The 16,511-nt window shown below is 54.0% G+C and overlaps 6 protein-coding genes across 6 annotated transcripts; 3 read left to right on the top strand and 3 right to left on the bottom strand.

Moving 5' to 3' along the window:
- Positions 1-109: 109 nt before the first annotated feature.
- J4E83_008646 (uncharacterized protein) lies at positions 110-1,036 on the bottom strand (the record flags this gene model as incomplete). Its single annotated transcript, XM_049335541.1, has 2 exons — positions 110-846; positions 898-1,036. The coding sequence occupies 2 exons, from the start codon at positions 1,034-1,036 to the stop codon at positions 110-112; spliced, it is 876 nt and encodes a 291-aa protein (XP_049185277.1).
- A 1,717-nt stretch (positions 1,037-2,753) lies between these two features.
- Positions 2,754-3,704, top strand: J4E83_008645 (uncharacterized protein; the record flags this gene model as incomplete). The annotated part of the gene is made up of 1 exon (XM_049335540.1): positions 2,754-3,704. The coding sequence occupies one exon, from the start codon at positions 2,754-2,756 to the stop codon at positions 3,702-3,704; it is 951 nt and encodes a 316-aa protein (XP_049185276.1).
- A 370-nt stretch (positions 3,705-4,074) lies between these two features.
- On the bottom strand, positions 4,075-4,941 carry J4E83_008644 (uncharacterized protein; the record flags this gene model as incomplete). The annotated part of the gene is made up of 1 exon (XM_049335539.1): positions 4,075-4,941. The coding sequence occupies one exon, from the start codon at positions 4,939-4,941 to the stop codon at positions 4,075-4,077; it is 867 nt and encodes a 288-aa protein (XP_049185275.1).
- Positions 4,942-5,616: 675 nt separating this feature from the next.
- Positions 5,617-6,817, top strand: J4E83_008643 (uncharacterized protein; the record flags this gene model as incomplete). The annotated part of the gene is made up of 3 exons (XM_049335538.1): positions 5,617-5,633; positions 5,727-6,601; positions 6,648-6,817. 3 exons carry the CDS (start codon positions 5,617-5,619, stop codon positions 6,815-6,817), a joined length of 1,062 nt encoding a protein of 353 aa, XP_049185274.1.
- A 534-nt stretch (positions 6,818-7,351) lies between these two features.
- J4E83_008642 (uncharacterized protein) lies at positions 7,352-12,398 on the top strand (the record flags this gene model as incomplete). The annotated part of the gene is made up of 8 exons (XM_049335537.1): positions 7,352-7,468; positions 7,523-7,587; positions 7,639-7,769; positions 7,820-9,280; positions 9,784-10,343; positions 10,422-10,943; positions 10,994-12,286; positions 12,354-12,398. 8 exons carry the CDS (start codon positions 7,352-7,354, stop codon positions 12,396-12,398), a joined length of 4,194 nt encoding a protein of 1,397 aa, XP_049185273.1.
- A 526-nt stretch (positions 12,399-12,924) lies between these two features.
- On the bottom strand, positions 12,925-14,462 carry J4E83_008641 (uncharacterized protein; the record flags this gene model as incomplete). The annotated part of the gene is made up of 5 exons (XM_049335536.1): positions 12,925-13,561; positions 13,616-13,896; positions 13,946-14,061; positions 14,110-14,277; positions 14,336-14,462. 5 exons carry the CDS (start codon positions 14,460-14,462, stop codon positions 12,925-12,927), a joined length of 1,329 nt encoding a protein of 442 aa, XP_049185272.1.
- Between the last annotated feature and the right edge of the window lie 2,049 nt (positions 14,463-16,511).

The raw sequence follows: 16,511 nt of genomic DNA, 5'->3' as shown, positions 1-16,511 counted from the left end.
GTCACTTCATCCCGGAGTGTCGAACGTGTGTCTTGTCGCCTGTCAAGGTGAATTAGCATAATTGAGAAGTTGGGTTTGGTTGCAAGAACATACCTGAAGACCTTCCCACCTATCCCAGACGCGGGGTGCTGGCACCCTTTGTCCTGCACTTCGACAGTGGTATGATTGGCCTTCGTCCAGCCAAAGACTCACTGCCAGCGCTCGGGATAGGCGGTGCTGGTGCCTCGTACTCATCGTCTGTCTCGCCTTCAGCGTCCTGGTCAGTGATGTTACCATCACTGACGTCCTCGGATGCCTCTATGTCCAGACCCCAACCACCCAACTCAGCGAGTTCATCTTCCAGCGCCGGATCAAGCTGAGGGCTGGATACCTCAGGCGCCTGATCTGGTGATGATGAGACTCGCGGCGAGGACTTGTAGTCTTCTGCGCCGTAGATGCTGTCGTCATCTGAGTTTTCTTGGTGGTCGCTGTGGGCCCTTGAGCTATGCTCGGACGGCGGAGACGGGGTCCATTGTGTGGCCGGGAAGGTGTCGGAAGTGGCGGGGGAGGGAGGGACCGAGAGGAAGAAGGAGAGAGAGGGGGTGGGAGAGGGAGAGGAGGATGAGGAGGGGGATGGTGATTTGGGACTGTTTAGTGAGGCACGAAGGGCGTCCATCTCCCTCGCACCTCTGTCGACCATGTCTTCCAGCGCCGCAATGCGGGCTTCGTGCTGGTGGGCTATGTCGAGGGCCTCTCCCAGCTGGCTCTCACGCACCGCCATGCGCATCTCGAGCATCTTGACTTCGTCGCGTACAGCCTTGCTCACGAGATCCCGGATCCCGGTCTTGCTCATGCTGATCTCTGGTGCTATGTCATGTCAGATCATTTACCCAAAGACCAATGAGTGATGAGACTTACCTGGGCTTGACTTGGAGGTCATGCCGTATGCTGCCGCTATGAAGCCAGCAAGCAAAACGAACATGACTGGGCCCATATCGAGGGCGAAGTTGAGGAAGCCGTTCGGCTCGTAGTGCGTTTGAGGGAGATATCCTTCCATCTTGGTAGTGGTGGGAGCGGGTTTGTTGGTAGGTGTGGGTGTGGTGGGTTTCTGGGTATGTAGCTGTTTTGGATAGTGACGAAGCTGTTGAAGAAGAGGAAAAGGATTTGTGCGAAGAGATTTTGAGTTGTTGACGTTGCCTAGGTGAAGGGCAAACGGACGAGTCTTGGCAGTGGAAACGTCTTCACCTCGACAACAATACCTACTCACCCCGCTTGTATCCCGCTTAAATAGTTCTAGTACTACTCACTGCTACTCTCGGCTCAAAGACTGTCGCTATTGTCTTCAATTGTCTCACTGTCGAACATGACATAATAAGACACTCGAAGAGCCGCCTTGAGGTGGCCACCGCGCATTTTGGCGACCACGGCGCATTTTGGCGACACAATGTGTCTCGTTATAGAACAAAGAACGGACTGTTTGAGAGCTTATCCGGAGAAAGAGAAAGCCATTCTTCTGATACGACGTGCTTGAAAGCAGGAGAGGTGATGATGTGAGACGAAACCTTGAAAAGCATTTTGGAGTATGACATTTCACCGAACGCTCGCACGAGGCAATTGAATCAGAATGATGCGCTAGGTTTTGGGGTCACTTGGCCTGGTGTACGGATGCAACTTGATGTGCGTAGACTTTGAAAGGTTGATGTTAGAAACTGAGGTTGTTCGGCTGACGCCGGGGATATCGTACGCGTCACGCTAGCATGACTCGTATTCCCGAGACGCGTCGCGATGACGTGAACGTCCGCCAGAAGTTCCTCAGAGCTCCTTCCCTTCTAGTGTACGACAGATACACCTTCCCATCCTATGCCGCGTAAGCATATCGAGAACGCATTCGAAGTTGCAACCGCTACAGATTCGGACGGAATGCAGCTATCAACTCCTTGAGGGAGCAGCTGCGCAGCACAACAGAGACTGCTGGCCTTGCGTTGCTTAATATTAGCACGCGGATGCGCGGGCCTGTGGTCACCTTGGTGTGGGATGACCCGGAAATGATGCGCTCTTTTGAGGGATGCAGCAGCTCAAGCATTTTTCAGAAGAAGGAACAGCACGTAATCTACGGGCCACACTTGACAACGACGAAGAGTAGGCCTTTCTATGTACTACAAGTGACCCTACTCACAGAGATCCCGACGCATGTGCGTACTCTTTTGGCATTTTGGCCTGCAGGTTTATCGACCCGCAAACGTTCGGTACACTACCTGGGTACCAGGGAAGTTACAACCCTTGATCTACCATGACATCCTTCTGGATGTTCGAAACGCAGATGAACAAGCGACCACAATGCGCGACAGGCGCTTCTTGTTCTTAGGACTCCACGACTTTCGAGCATCTTACATAGGTTCTGAGTATATCAAAAGACTTACGAATACCTATTCTGGAGGGATCTTGGTCAGAGTCCGGACTGAAAGGTTGTTTGCTTCGAGCAGTTGACCGGCGCTAAACTGAACAATGACCACCGAAATACGCAACCGAGACATGAACTTACAAGCTGCCTCTCGCCATACGATGTCTGATTACACCTCTGCTTTCGTTACCCCGCACTCTACGAACATGCGGTATCCATGGTCCAGTTCCTCGACGCGTCCGGACTAGCGTGGTCAACTTCACCGTGAGACGTTATCACCGTATCCTCTCGACCTCGTCACCTTCACTACTCTTTGACTCTGACCATCATCAACTCTTCAGGATCTACTCCAATCGGCGTGGGCTTCTTCGCTATGCCTGTTCCTCTGAAGATGCTGGAGAAGGAGGTCGAACACCCCGATCGCATCGAGGGATGGCTTGACAAGCTAGATATCAAGAACGCCGAGCTCGATGAAAGCGATTGCGCCACTGATACCGATGGAGAGGCAGAATATGGACCAACTACACCACCTCGGCGATCGGACTACCGCTCTGTACCGCAAGATGAGATCTCGCCAACCGATACGTCCTTCTCCGGGCAGAGCATCTTCGACAAACCACTCCGCAGGAATCTGTTCGGCAGCCCGACCCCAAAGTTCGAGATACGAGACGATGATTCCGACACGACCAGTATCGATAGCCGTGATTGGGCACCGCAACAAGACAAAGAGCCTCCGCTTGAGCGACTTGAACCACCAGCCTTTGCTCTTCGACCTAGCAAGCCATCAGCCAGGCTAGACCTCCATGAAGCAGCCTCAAAAACGGATACAGACGACCTCACAGCTGTACCTCATCTTGACCCTCAACATACTCTTTCTCCGCACGATCCGAACGAGCCACGACCAGTCTGGATAACCTCTTGCCTGCAATGCACACTCGCCGGCCTCCCCTGCTCACGAACCTACCCCTCATGCTCACGTTGTAAGCGACACAACCGTGCTGAAGAATGCCTCCTCCAGCGCCGACGTTTCACATCCGAAGTCATGGATTCCTCGCTCATGGACAAGAGCATAGCGCCTGCTCTACTCAAAGTGAAAGGCGAAGACGAAGGCATCTGGAAGCGTAAGGTCGAGCTGGCGGAGACGTTATGCGAGAAGTGGGTTGCGGAGCAGGACAAGAGTAATTGGGTGTTGCCGGATGTTGGTAGTGCGAGAGGGGGATGGGGTAAACGCAGGGGGAGGGGTGGGAAGGAGAAGGTGGGACATCCGGGGGAGGGGATTGGACGGCTGGCTTTTCGGGAGTTGTTTGTTGATGTGGATACTTGAGGAGGCTCTGGAGTATCTGGCATGATCGCTGCGGCGTTCTTTTCAGCGATGTCTATTCGGGTTTTTTGTCAAGCCGCGTCGTTGATCTGGGAATCCTCTGGGGCTGATGCGAGGCCATCAGACGTCATGGTTGCGAGTATTTGGGCGCTACACTGAGTACGGCACTGGCTCCACGTTAAGCAACATCGGTAAGATACACGATAAGCTCGTACGAGCTTCGAGAAGCTGTACAGCGACACGGCCTTGTGCACTTTTCAGCAGTCGCAAGATCAGATAGTATGGACACAAACCAGAATTCGTGTTCTGACTCTAGCCTCACATTTGAGTGAGTCTGCTACAGATACGATCGTTCGCGCAACACCACCAAGTCCTATAGCTTCGCTCCACCTTTACCCTGCCCCAGCAACTCCTCAACCGCAATCTCACTCGTCATAAGAATACACGTATCCCTCAAACTAGGCACACGATGCCTGTGATTAACCTCCTGATAATCCTCGCTCGCCAACATATCCCTAAAGTGCAAGATACTGGGATAATGCGCCAGCGCGATCTCGTCCCAGTCATCGTTCCCGCCGCCCACCTCGCCATTCGCGCCAACACTACTGTCTGATGCCTTGGTGATCGCCGAGCCATTAACGTGTGTTGCGTTCCCCACGATCTTTGCGTTGCCACCGTGCTTAGAGCCGATTGATTTGGCGAATGCGGCACCGTATTTCAGGTATTCTTCCTTCATCCCTGGGTTGAAGGCAAGGAGGTTGAACATGGATACCGCGCCCTTGCCCTCTTTAGCACCGCTATCAACGAAAGTCTGGATCCATTTATTCAGCTCATCGCTTAGCTCCAGACTTTGGCTCGATTCAGTGGTTTTGTTACTCTTCTGCTCTTGGACTTTGGGCACGGAGCTAGGGTCTGGATGCAGTAGCTTCTGGTTCTTCGACGCAAAGTCTTGGATCAGGCGGGAGGGGACTCCGGCTGTTACGCTCCAGTGGTGTTGGACTAGGTTTGAGAGCGAGGATGGGAGCGCGTCGGTGCTGGGCAGGATGAGGAGGAGATCCCAGTGGATGTTTCGGGCGAGGAGGTGTTCGGTTGAGAGCTTCGATGGGAAGATTATCCAGCGGATTACGCGTGAGATGACGAGTGGGGAGATGTTGGCGGACTTTAAGGTGGACAGGAAGGTTAAGATTGGGTTGGGTGTGGTGCTGTGGAGGGCGACGAGATGGAGCGTGCAGAGCGGCATTTTGGAGAGGGATTGACGAGATCAGATGTTTACCTGTTTCGCGAATATGATGCTCAGACGGCGGACAAGGAGTAGTATAGATGTTGGTAGTGTTAGGTGGATGACGTAAGTTGACTCTTCTTTACCGAGGCTCAATTGTGAGGAGCTGTGGTATGAGCTCCTCGGAGCTGCATCCATTAACCAAGCTCACGCCCTGTCGTGCACTTCTGGTATGTCCAGTCTGTCTGCACCATCTCATCGAACATAAAGCTCCGAGTGCTTGTAGCGGATAAGCTCTACTCCGGAGTAGGGGAAGGTGCACCACTGCGGGGCGTCTCACCAGACATGTGGATCTAGACCACAGGACTGTCCATGTCCACCGTCGCGATCATTATGATTAGGAAGCATGAAAGAGGGTGTGTAATGTTGCAAATGCAGTGAGATGCGCAGACTCATAGAAATTACCTAGGTAGGTAAGCGATGCAGCCTGCCTTGTGGTCACCGATTGGACGTTCGCGCTACCGGTACATATGTGTGACGTACGTTCCTGCTAGTTGTGCCCAGGTGGAGCTGTAGGCAAACACGATTTCAAAGCGACAGCAGCCTGGCGAATTTTGCATATATCTGCAACAGTACCGACTGTGTTCTTGCCTTCTACAGATCTCCTCTCAACACAATCTCATCGAAACTCTAATCATGCCGAAGCTCTTCATGTAGGTTCAGATGCGTGCTCCTACCGATCGATGAAACATGGACGACATGCAATTGCATTCGTTTCTAGGAAGTTGAATACTGACTAGATACAGCACCGGCGCTACTGGCTACATCGGAGGCGATGCCCTCTACGCAGTTGCAAACACCTATCCAGATCTAGAGATCACGGCACTTGTTCGAAACAGCGACAAAGGAGCCAAAGTTGCAGCACAGTACCCAAAGACCCGTCTTGTGTACGGCACCCTTGATGACACCGAGTTGCTCACCACGGAGGCGTCCAACGCAGACATCGTCCTCCATTGCGCCGACTGCGACCACGTGGCTTCCGCCAATGCGTTGGTTGCTGGGCTCACACGCAGCGGAAAGAAGACCTATCTCATTCACACCTCTGGCACTGGTGTCTTGTCTTTCGAGGACTTTGAGACCAACACCTACGGCATTAGGCGAGAGAAGGTTTATGACGACTGGGACAACATTGGTGAGGTCACTTCGCTGCCTGATTCAGCGCTCCATCGAAATGTCGACAAGATCATCCTTGGATCGAACGAGGTTTCAGCAGGCAACATCCAATCTGCCATTGTCTGTCCACCTTGTATCTACGGACCTGGACGTGGCCCCGATAACCAAAAGAGTGTACAGGTGTATGACATGAGCAAGGCCGCACTGAAGCGAATGAAGGCTTTCGTCGTTGGTGACGGCAAGAACATGTGGACTCAAGTTCATGTTCAAGATCTCAGCGAGGTGTTCCTAGCCCTTGTAACAGCCGCTCTGTCGCCTGATGGTGGCAAAGCGACTTGGAACAAGGAAGGATACTATTTCGCGGAGAGCGGAGAGTTCTGCTGGGGTGACATCGGCAGCAAGATCTCGGAGATCGCGTTCAAGAACAAGCTCATCAACCATGAGGGGGTTGACAACGTGAGCAAAGAGGAGGCAGAAGAGATGAGACCAATGGGCAGCTACCTTTGGGGTGAGTCACACTGTGTTCTCGGATATGACATTTTCTGACATGTTAGGCACCAACTCTCGCTGCAAAGCTATTCGAGCCAACAAGCTGTTCGGCTGGACTCCCAAGCAGAAGAGCGTGTTCGATCTGCTACCAGAGATCATCGATGGTGAGGCGAAGGCGATGGGTCGTATTAGGCAGCACGCTGAAGAAGCTGCTGAGGGGCGCATCATGAAGTAGTCGTATGCCAGACCACCCTACAACATAAGGCAGAGGTGTGTCGGGGTTCAGTTACTATCGTAGCGAGAGCGCTGTAGCGATGAAGCAACAAACATGTGGTTGCATAGCCTCTCATGAAATCCGTATCGTGCGCATGTCCTGGTATTGTGGTTACATGCGCGTGCTAGTCATCGATGAAATAGGAGTGAACGATGCCCAGGTACTGCCCGCATCTGCCCCGCGGCGGAACTCCACATGTCTGCCCACTGTGGGTGATCACACGACCAACAACATCGGGAAAAGGTAAAACGTAGTGGCAGATTATCGAAGGGTGTTTGATTCAATGGGACTGAAAGTCGATGTATAAGCTCCGAAATGTCGTGGATGTATTCGCCTTGGCGCGGTCATGTTCCTGAGCTCTCGCGCTTGAGCCACGTTCCTAGCTTGCCTTGACCAACGAACAACCGCGTCGACATGGAAGAGCGAGTGAGACAACGACCCTCTTAATTCACGACCTCGAGCTCGCAGTAGATTGCGACTAATATCCTCGCGACCATGGATATCATACAGGCCGTCTCCGGCTACATCACCAAGATGGTGTCGGTCGGGGACAGCGCTGCGACAGGCACCTCCGCGGCCAAGATGAAGATCCTCCTCCTCGACAACGAGACTGTGGGTTTGTCTGCTCTCCCAGGTGGCTGTACACACGTTACTCATACTGCTTAGGTCCCCATAGTATCCACTGCGACGACGCAATCCGCCCTCCTCAACCATGAAGTCTACCTCACTGAGTATTGCGCCCTCGCGATCCATGATACAATCCACAACTAACACATTGGCAGCCGCCTCGACAACCCAAAGCGGGAGAAGATGCGCCATCTGCGCTGCCTATGCTTTGTGCGACCGTCGCCCGAGTCTATCCAGAACCTTATCGAAGAGCTACGAGAGCCCAAGTACGGGGAATACAACATCTGTACGCGCCTGGAAGAACACGGCGCTACGTACGCGTGCTGATACAGACAGACTTCAGTAACATAATCAAAAAGTCCTCGTTGGAGCGCCTCGCCGAAGCAGACGACCATGAAGTCGTGCGCGCGATTCAGGAATATTTCGCCGACTTCCTCGTCATAAACCCCGACCTCATGTCCCTCAACCTTGGATTTCCCGACCATCGGATATGGAGCACAAGCCCGGATGCGTGGAACCAGGATGCGCTACAAAGGTCGACCGAGGCAGTCATGGCGTTACTTCTGTCGCTGAAGAAGAAGCCCTTGATACGATACCAGAAGAACAGTCTGCTTGTGAAGAAGCTGGCGACCGAGGTCCGGTACCATATGACACAGGAAGAGCAGCTGTTCGACTTCCGCAAAACAGACACCCCGCCTATACTTTTGATTGTCGATCGAAGAGACGACCCGGTGACACCGCTGTTGACGCAATGGACGTATCAGGCTATGGTTCACGAGCTGCTCGGAATACACAATGGACGAGTGGACCTACGCGATGTGCCAGAGATACGTCCTGAGCTCAAGGAGATCGTGTTATCGCAGGAGCAGGACCCTTTCTTCAAGAAGAACATGTATCTCAACTTCGGCGATTTAGGGCAAAACGCAAAAGAGTATGTCGAGCAGTTTGCGTCAAAGCAGCAGGGATCGCAAAAGCTCGACTCTATTGCCGATATGAAGCGCTTCATCGAGGACTTTCCGGAGTTCCGCAAGCTTTCCGGCAACGTCACCAAGCACGTCACACTTGTCGGTGAGCTGAGCAGAAGAGTTGGCGAGGAGAGTCTACTGGACATCAGTGAGCTCGAGCAGAGTCTGGCATGTACAGACAACCATTCCAACGATGTCAAATCGCTGCAAAGGATCATTCAAGATCCAAAGGTGCCGGCGAACAACAAACTCCGGCTGGTTGCCATCTACGCGTTGCGCTACTCAAAGACCTCGTCAAACTCCACAGCTATGCTGCTTGACTTGCTCGCCGTTGCGGGTGGACTGTCACGGCATCGCATTAACCTCATCACAAAGCTATTGACCTACCATGACTCGCTGCAAGCGACTACGGCGGCAGGTGGAGTGCCGGATCTTTTCCAACCTGGGTCTTTCTTCGGAGGTGCCCGAGATCGACTCAAGGGCTTGAAGGGTGTTGAGAACGTCTACACACAGCACTCGCCTCGCTTGGAGGCTACGTTGCAGGACATGATCAAGGGTCGCTTAAGCCAGCAGCTGTACCCCTTCGTCGAGGGTGGCGGATCGACAAAGGACAAGCCGCAGGACATCATTGTCTTCATGGTCGGCGGCGCAACATACGAGGAAGCTAAGATGGTTGCGCAAGTCAATGCTAGTTCCCCAGGTATTCGAGTCGCGCTCGGCGGCACCACTGTGCATAACAGCACTTCCTTCTTGGAGGAAGTAGAAGATGCCGTTGACTCGTGGCCCGAGCCTCCCGCTACATCAGCTGCGGCTCGCCTGAAGAGAGAAGTAGGTAGATAGTCGATATCGTCTTGCGAGAGCGAGGCAATGCTTTGGGAGTTGGGCGTCGAAGCAAGTGGCATCAAATGCAGGTTCATATTACACGGGTTGATAGAGTTGCCTCATAATACCACAATCATCTCAATAGTGTTCGTCAGCACAGCCCGCAATGAGTGCAGCACAGTGCATGCCCCGCGCTAAGGGTCGAGATGCATCCCACCAAGGCCCACATCATTCGTTTCAAGCCGGCCCTGAACAGCAGCGCGGCCTATAGGTCGCAATCAGCAATCAATTGTTGGGCGGTACCTGCATGACTCCGAAGGCGGCGAAAAGTCTGCTAACCTGCTCAGAGCCAAGACGATGCGACAAGGCTGAACACGTGCATCATCACCAACAGGTGTTAAAGTCATCGGGGTTCCCTTACGGGCCGACATCCGATCGCTCACTCCACCACCTCAGCCACCTTCAAACCTCACCCACACATGGCGCGAAAATGAGGATTGCGAGACATGCCAGAACAAGGACAGGTCTTGCAGTCTCGAGTGGTCCGCCGGAGAAATCCACGCCCCATCAACAGCTGCGTTGAATGCCGCACCCGGAAGTCGCGATGCTCCAAGACGCACCCTTGCCAGAACTGCACAGCCTTCGGGCGCGAGTGCGTCTTCATCACCGTCCCTGAGAGCGCTGCGCGCAAGAAAGAGAGGGAGCAGAGAGAGCGCGCGCAGAGTAAGAGCGGCGCTGGTGTCACCATCCCGGACTGGACCAAGAACCTCCCCGTGCGCACGCAGAGTAGTGCCAGTGTGCATGATGGGTACGAGAATGCGAACTCCGTCGACACCACCACGCCTGGCACGCCTCCGCGAGACTATGAATGGGAAGCCTACCAGCAGGATGTCGAGCCCGAAACGGATGCCTGGGAGAGACTGCCCGCAGAGCCTGAGGAGACGCAGGACGATGTGTACGAGGACGAGAATGACGATGAAGATCAGATTGCGACGGATCTCACGATTCGAATCGGGAGGATGATCATTTGTGAGAATGTCACCGGATTTTTCCGCCCCCAATACGCCGAAGAGGTACTTTTTGCCCTGTCCTCATCTTTTGTCCCGCGTTCACGTTGCCTTCCCATGACCGCAGACTGAATTGTTGTGTAGCTCGGCAAGCTTCTGTCTGAGAGCTTCACCCCGTCGTCATCAGTCACGGGCCAGAGAGCGACACAGTCGTCTGCTCTGCTGTCCGCAGAACAGATGCCGTCGCTTGCACCATCGCTGAACCTGCTGCTAGGTGGCTCGCTGCCTCTACATCAAAACAACGATGTGGAAGCACCGCAGCTGCCGACTAAGATGGAAGCAGAGGGACTACTACAGCGATACACAGAAGCTGTCAGCCCTCTTGCGCACGTGTTGCATCTTCCGTCGTTCAAGCGCATGTTTGACCGCTTCTGGATGAATCTTGAGATTGGGAATCCCAACCAAAATTCATGTACTGCCTTGATTTTGGCCGTGTGCATGGCTGCTGCGGCGTCTGTATCGCCTCTGCAAGCCAAGTCGCAGTTTGGCATCACGAAAGAGGACCTTTTCTTGCGCTTACAGAAAGCTACGGAGCGAGCATTGCTTCGTGCTAATTGGGCGAAGACGTCCAATATACGGACTTTGCAAGCTTTGACTATATACCTGGTACTTTTCCTTATAGTCTTTACAGAACTTACACATACTAACGCACGCAGATACCCCTTTGTCGAGCGCAGATCTCTCGAGCGACGTCTGTCGTAGTTGGTGCTCTGGTTCGCCTGGCACAATGTATAGGCATACATCGCATGAGCCACAGCTCAGCCAACAGCCTAACACCTCTACAGCGACACGTTCGATCGCTCTTGTGGTACCAAATCTGCTTCTTAGACTTCAAGACAGCCGAAGCGCAAGGGCCCCATCCATCCATTCGATCGGACGATTTCGACATTGCGCTCCCGTTGAATGTAGATGACGACGTCTTCGAGTTTGGCAGTGCAAAATGGCAGCAACACCCAGCCTCCACCACCGGCTGGTCAGACGTCACTTTATCGCTAATACGCTACGAATGCAACGAAATCCACCGTCTCATCTTTCGCGGCAGAATCGAGATGGACCGTAAGCACATCACGCTCCACGACCTGCGCGCCCGCGTAGAGGCCAAGAAACGTCAAATCCAAAGCAAATACCTGCAGTACCTGGACGCCAATGTTCCCATCCAACGTTATGCAGGCCTCGTAGCAACTCTCCTAATGTCTCGCTGCGACTCCATGCTCCTCTACCGGCACCTCCCCCAAACCTCCCTGCAACCACGCTCAGAATCCGAGAACCGCCTCCGCGACGTGCTCCTCACAGCAGCTCTCACGACGCTCGAAATCGGCGCAACACTAGACACACTGCCCTCGCTCTCAGCATGGGCCTGGTACTCCACGACCTACCAACAATACCACGCCGTCCTCCTCCTCCTCACCGAACTCTACCGCACGCCCGACCTCCCGCGAAAAGAGCGCATGGCCACAATAATCGACCACATCTTCGGACACTGCTACGGCGTCGGCGTCCGAGAACGCTGCTCCGACCTCCTCTTCACCGTCAAAGAAAACCTAGAAGCCTTCTACGTAATGAAAGGCTTCAACAAAAAGCGCCAACAAATCGCTCCCCAGCAACATCCCACTCTCCAACCCTTACCCTCCTTCGGCGGCTCCGTAACGAGTCCTGCGTTTGGCGCGCAGCAGACGCCGGGTAATATGCATGGCCATTTGCAGAGGACGCCTACGTCCGGCACGCTGGATGGCTTGAATGTGGATTTCGATAGTATACTCGGGAGCTTGAATGGTGGAGGCGGCGGCGGCGGCGGTGGGGCTGGTGCTGGGTCGGCGGAGGATTACGATGTCTGGGGTGGCATGAGCGCTGGTGCGGGTCAGGATACGGGTGCTATTTTTGTGCCGGTGGATACGGGGCATCATGCTGAGTTTGGGACTACGAGTCCGAATGGGGGGTTGCAGCAGTGGGTAAGTCATTCTTTCAATTTTGTTATGGTTGGTCAGATGTGAGGGAATTGTGCTAATATTTGTCTAGGAGAACTGGAATTTCCCGCCTCAACAGCAGAAGTACGAGCATTAATTGGTTAGGTGCAGTGTGGTGTTTACGGAACATGCTCGTGTTCGGATAACGCGAGTAGTATATATCTGCTTAGTCTGTTGATTGAAATAGACACGAGTTCATCTCAAGTTCACGAATGTTTCTGGTCGAATCGGTCTCGCTCATCCTGGGGATGTTCATTGACTGTACACATGCACATTCACTTCGCCTCATTGATTGCTTAAGAGATGTATTGAGGTTGAGACCTAGCATCGTTGCTACAACTGAACTTGCGTCTGAAGCTCGACACGTAGACGCTGTGATAAGTTCCACCCAGCTCCAAAACGCCACGACACTGGTGCTTGATGTTCCCTCCAATGTAACGCCATATACGCCTGACCGCACTGCAGTCGAGAATGCAGACCTGATTTTCCGCCAAGCGAGTCGTGAACAGCATGTCGATACGTCAAATGTTGGCATCACCAGCTGGTGTTCCTGACAGTGGAAGACATGAGCTCTACGACAAACTTGTTAGCCAAAGAGAAAGACAAGAGGAATATCGCAAGGGCTAGTAGCGTGCTACTTGAGATTCACTCAACGCACTTCGCTTCATTGGCGGCGGAGGTGGCGGTGGCTTCTTCGCCCTCGATGGAGGTGGTGGCGGAGGTGCCTTCTTGCCGCCGTTAGTTGCCTGCTCACCCGCCTGCGACCAACTCGCTGCTCGCGACATGACGCCGCCGCGCCCACTGCCAACAGATGACGAGGTATCGGGGCTAGGTGGCGATCGATCACGGTCACGTCTATATCCGTTTCCGTTGGATGGCGCATAATCGTCTTCGTAGTCGTCAGCAAACGTGTTCTGTTGGCTGGCGCTAGCTTGTCGGACTGGACGGAGATTTGTTCGGCCGGAAGATATGACGGAGGAATCAGTGGGGACGCGGGACAGTCGGCGGGCAGGGGAGTCGTCTCGGTAGCCATTGTTGTTTTCGTAAGTCGAAGTGCGGCTAAGAGAGGGGCGTAGGGAGTAGCCACCGGGCGACTGCTCGGGGCCAGGGGAGCGGCTTCGCTGGGACGAAAGCTTAGGAATGGTCATGCGAGCGGGCTCAGGCTCGGGCTCTTCTTCGACTGGGTTGAAGCGCTCTGCGTAGCCGTGTGCGGTATTGGATCGGGAGCGCGCGGGGCGGCTAGGCATAGCCCTGGTGTCCCTGTGTCATGTGTCAGAAATGTGCTAGGTCTTATGCTGATCGGAATGTCCTCACCTAGCCGGCCATTCCCGCTTTACGTTGAGCAGAATCTCACGACAGCGGTCGTAGTAGCTCAGTTCTGCCTCGAGGAAAGCAGTCAGGTCCTGGACCATGTCGACTTCGGACTCCTTGATGTCCTGCATCCTCCGGAAGACCTCTTCGCTGGTCTCCTCGTATTTGGCCTTTTGGGCACGTAGTTCCTCCTCCATGCGGAAGTCTTCCTTCTTCGTCTTCTGCATCTTGGCGAGGGAGGTGTCGTAGGCCAGACGGCGTGTCTCGAGCTTCTTGCGGGTAGACTGAGACGAATTAGCTTCCATGGCCGCAATTGTTCTGATGCCGCCGTACCTGGTACTCCTTCATCTGAATCAAGGAGCGTTCAAGACCCTCGAGCCATGATGACGTAGCCCCTTGGACATACGTCTCCTGTACTCGCGCCAGACGTTCGTTTGCTCGACCCAGTGCTGCTGATAGTTAGTACGCAGACAGGTGCGATTGGCGTGGAAACGCACAAGACAGGCAATTGCCAAACTCCGAGTCGGGCTCAAAGTCCTCGCCGTGGGTCACCATCGAGGAACCCAGATGGCCACCTGGTAGCTGCTTCTCCTTGTCGGCGCCCTCTGCGCGCTTGGAGAGCGACTTGACGTAGACAGCCATTGCGCCGTGCATCTTGTCCATGCCTGGAAAAGTGTCAGTATGCGAGGCTGGAGCTGCTGCAGGGCGCGGATTCGTGCATACCCTCATGACGCAGGTTCATTTCCACTTCGAGCGCCTTGAACTCGTCGGAGAGACCAGTGCGGGCCTCTGCGCCCATCTTCTCGTTGGTCCATTGCTTCAGGCGGTCGAATTTCTTGTTGATGTTCATGATTGCGGTGCGGTGTGTGTGGGTGTCGTAGGGAAGTGTGCAAGCAGCAGAATGACGAGGGGGCTGCGGCGTGCGTAACAAGATATGGGCCGTGTGCAGGGTACAGCTATCGATACCACCAGGGAGGCAGGCGCGGGACGATCAACACCCGGCGACAGAGACCAAGTGGTGCAAAGTAAGGAAAAGATGAATGATGGAAAGAGGAATGGATGCCGCGAGACAGTACAAGTCAGGAGGGAGAGTTCGCAATGGCGGGCGTCCTACGGCAAAAGTTGAGAGCCAACGCGTGTCAATATACAGCAGCAGGCTAAGCAGGCGCGACCCTGACCCATTATTCCAGAAACCACAGACCGTCTAGGTGCCCTCCAACGGCGATCAGCGTCGCCCAAAGACGCGGCCCAGCCAGTCCTGACACAGCGGGACGACATGTCGCTATTCCGGGGTTTGCCGCCCTAATGCTTCCGCCGCCGCCCCATCTACTCACCACAGCCAACCCCTCCACTATCGCCTTTTGTAGGCATGCCCCCCGTTTCACCCGTCTTGCCATACATTGTGCTCGTTCTATTCCTGGCAGCCTCCGTCATGGTTTGCGCAATCACGCTCCGTCTCATGGATGCTGAGTTTCACCCTCGCCACCGTACCAAGGAAGCGTCTTTCTTAGCTACTCTCCATTCTCTGCCCGACTTCACCGAGCAAATCACCGGAATCAGCAGTAGGCTCCTGTTCGGATCCTCTCCTATCGCGCAGCAATGGGGATTCGATAGACCTACAGAAGCGCATGTTGGCTGTCTAGTGCGCCGTCCAGACTCTTCAATATGCAGCCATAAAGGACGCGAACCCAATCTCCTTCCTTTATCAGGTCAAGCGGTCTTTTCGGCAAGCGCGATATATCACCTGGCCTCTGAAAGCAACGCGATATAGCTGGAAAGCAATCCTTCTACAGTGTAAGCTACCTTGGCATATGCAGTCAATGTGCTCGCCATCTCACACGACTGCACTGCGAGCATCCGCTCATCACGCTGAGCGTTTGTTCATGTCAAAAAACATTTCTCGTATTGTATTCATTACTCACGACATCAACAAAGACTGACAGCAAATCGACACAACATGTCCTAATCTGCCTCGAATGCCTCGAGCCGATTACCTTCCAGCTCGCCCCGCCATCCAAATCGCGTGCACGTGACCTGACAAGCGCCGTCTCTTCGGCCAGCTGGAACTTCAACCTCAAGTTCGCGTCTCTCCTCAGCCAAGGCAACACCACTTCAACTGCGCTCTCGCATTCGCTTGTATTCCGCGCAGTCGACTTCTTTCGGCGCATTGTTTACCCAAACTAGGTTTCTTTATTTCGAAAAGTCCCGTCCGTCCCAAATCATACGAACAAATATGTTTCATTTCTGAACGCGCTACATCATCGCGCAATGGTTCCGTTGCTAGAGAAGGTGCCGTGAGGACGTTTACCATAAGGAGCGGACAGACATGCGCTGCAACTTCAGGACTGGGCGGACTAGCCCGAAGTTGCGACTAAAAGCGCGACGCACACCTGGGCATGGGCGCGCCTGCAGCCAACACGTAACGCTTGCGAACTCGAAGAAACTCCTAGTGTTCTTATGAGTATATTACCCGGTGTCGCCTTCCTTTCATCTACTTGACATCTGTTGTGACGCCTATACAAGTCAAGAGGAGGACCGAATGGGCAGAGGCTGACCTATGCTTTTGAGCAACACCAGGGCATCTGTGGAAGGTCTCGCGCTTTGGTCGCGACTTTGGCATGTCCACTTGTCGAGCGTTCCCCCGCCCGATCAGCGCTTTCAAAGGGACCTACCGGCCACATCAGCACAACCGCCCTAAACCTGAAAACCGACATTGCGCAGTGGAGCGCATTCAAGCAACGAAACCCTGACACGGCTCAATCTCGCCGGTACACTTGCACCTCGAATTGTGACTGCGCGTCTCGAATCATGTCTTAGACAAATGCCCTCGACCCCCTTTTGGGCCCGGAACAGAGCATCAAAAAATAATGGTAGGATATTTATAAGCCGCTGACTTTCT

The sequence above is a fragment of the Alternaria metachromatica genome (assembly GCF_023757995.1).
Source record: "Alternaria metachromatica strain BMP 0045 chromosome Unknown scaffold_26, whole genome shotgun sequence".
Taxonomy (NCBI): domain Eukaryota; kingdom Fungi; phylum Ascomycota; class Dothideomycetes; order Pleosporales; family Pleosporaceae; genus Alternaria; species Alternaria metachromatica.
This window is presented reverse-complemented; position numbering and strand designations above follow the sequence as displayed.